This window comes from Triticum dicoccoides, chromosome 3B (genome assembly GCF_002162155.2).
Source record: "Triticum dicoccoides isolate Atlit2015 ecotype Zavitan chromosome 3B, WEW_v2.0, whole genome shotgun sequence".
NCBI lineage: Eukaryota > Viridiplantae > Streptophyta > Magnoliopsida > Poales > Poaceae > Triticum > Triticum dicoccoides.
In genome coordinates, this window is record NC_041385.1 from 864,418,899 (window position 1) to 864,419,835 (window position 937).

The 937-nt window shown below is 46.1% G+C and overlaps 1 protein-coding gene across 2 annotated transcripts in view; it reads right to left on the reverse strand.

The window, feature by feature from the left end:
- LOC119279040 overlaps nt 1-545 on the reverse strand; it is a 3,212-nt gene extending 2,667 nt beyond the window's left edge. For both annotated transcript variants that reach the window (XM_037560462.1, XM_037560461.1), the window contains exon 1: nt 260-545. In XM_037560462.1, the coding sequence (XP_037416359.1) occupies nt 260-487 (228 nt within the window). In that variant the 5' untranslated portion in view covers nt 488-545. The remainder of the gene's footprint in view (nt 1-259) is intronic.
- Nucleotides 546-937: the final 392 nt, after the last annotated feature.

Below are 937 nucleotides of genomic sequence, written 5' to 3' on the forward strand. Positions count from 1 at the left end.
ATTCAGACTTACTGCACAATTTCTCTAGCAGATACAGATTTCTATCAAATAAAAATTCCTGGCTCAATGAATCAAAATCCTCATACCCCTGCTGCCCAACCCCCTACTCCAACGTGACCTACAAAATATTCACCAGCGAGCCGACGCATTCTACAGTTCAATTCGCGGCGCTGAGTTGAACAGAGCGGAACCAAAGTGGAACTCCGCATACAAACGAAAAAAACAGAATTGAGATAGCGTGATGTGGACTTGGTCTTACTCGATCGTGTGCCGCGTGCTCTGTGTCGTCGGCGCAGAGATCGGGGGCCCTGCCCATGGCGGACGGCGCGTCGCCCGCGCGGAGCTCCCGGACGATGCAGACGACGGGGGCCTTGTCGGGCGTGCGGGGCTCCTGGACGGGGCAGACGGCGGGGGCCTTGTCGAGCGCGCGAAGCTCCAGTACGGTGAGGATGTCGGGTGGCTCATCGGCGGCGACATCGCAGGCCATCGTCTTTGATGTACTCGCCCCCGTCTCTGCCCAGCTCTCTCTCCCACCGATTCAAACAGTGCCAGCCAAAAAGAGATAGATGCAGAGCCGCACAACCTGGTGTTATCCGTTCCAAACTTTGGTCATCTTGCAGAAAAACCTCCAAAAAAATAATAATACAGTTGTGTTCAAAAATTGGCCTTTATGCTCCTACACAAAAGGTTGTTTGTGTAAGAAAACATACACGAGATCATACCATGCAAGAATATTTGATACAAAAAAATATTTTAATAAAAAATAATTATTATACAATATTGATCATAGTAAAAACTAGGGATTAGATTTTTTTACAAAATGCAGTTATATTAAAAACAAAGTAGAAAATCCTTTGTTTTGTTCCATCATAAAAGGAAAAAATCTATCAAAAAATGGAAATAGTTGTAAAAAATGCGAGTCGAGCATCGACTTGGA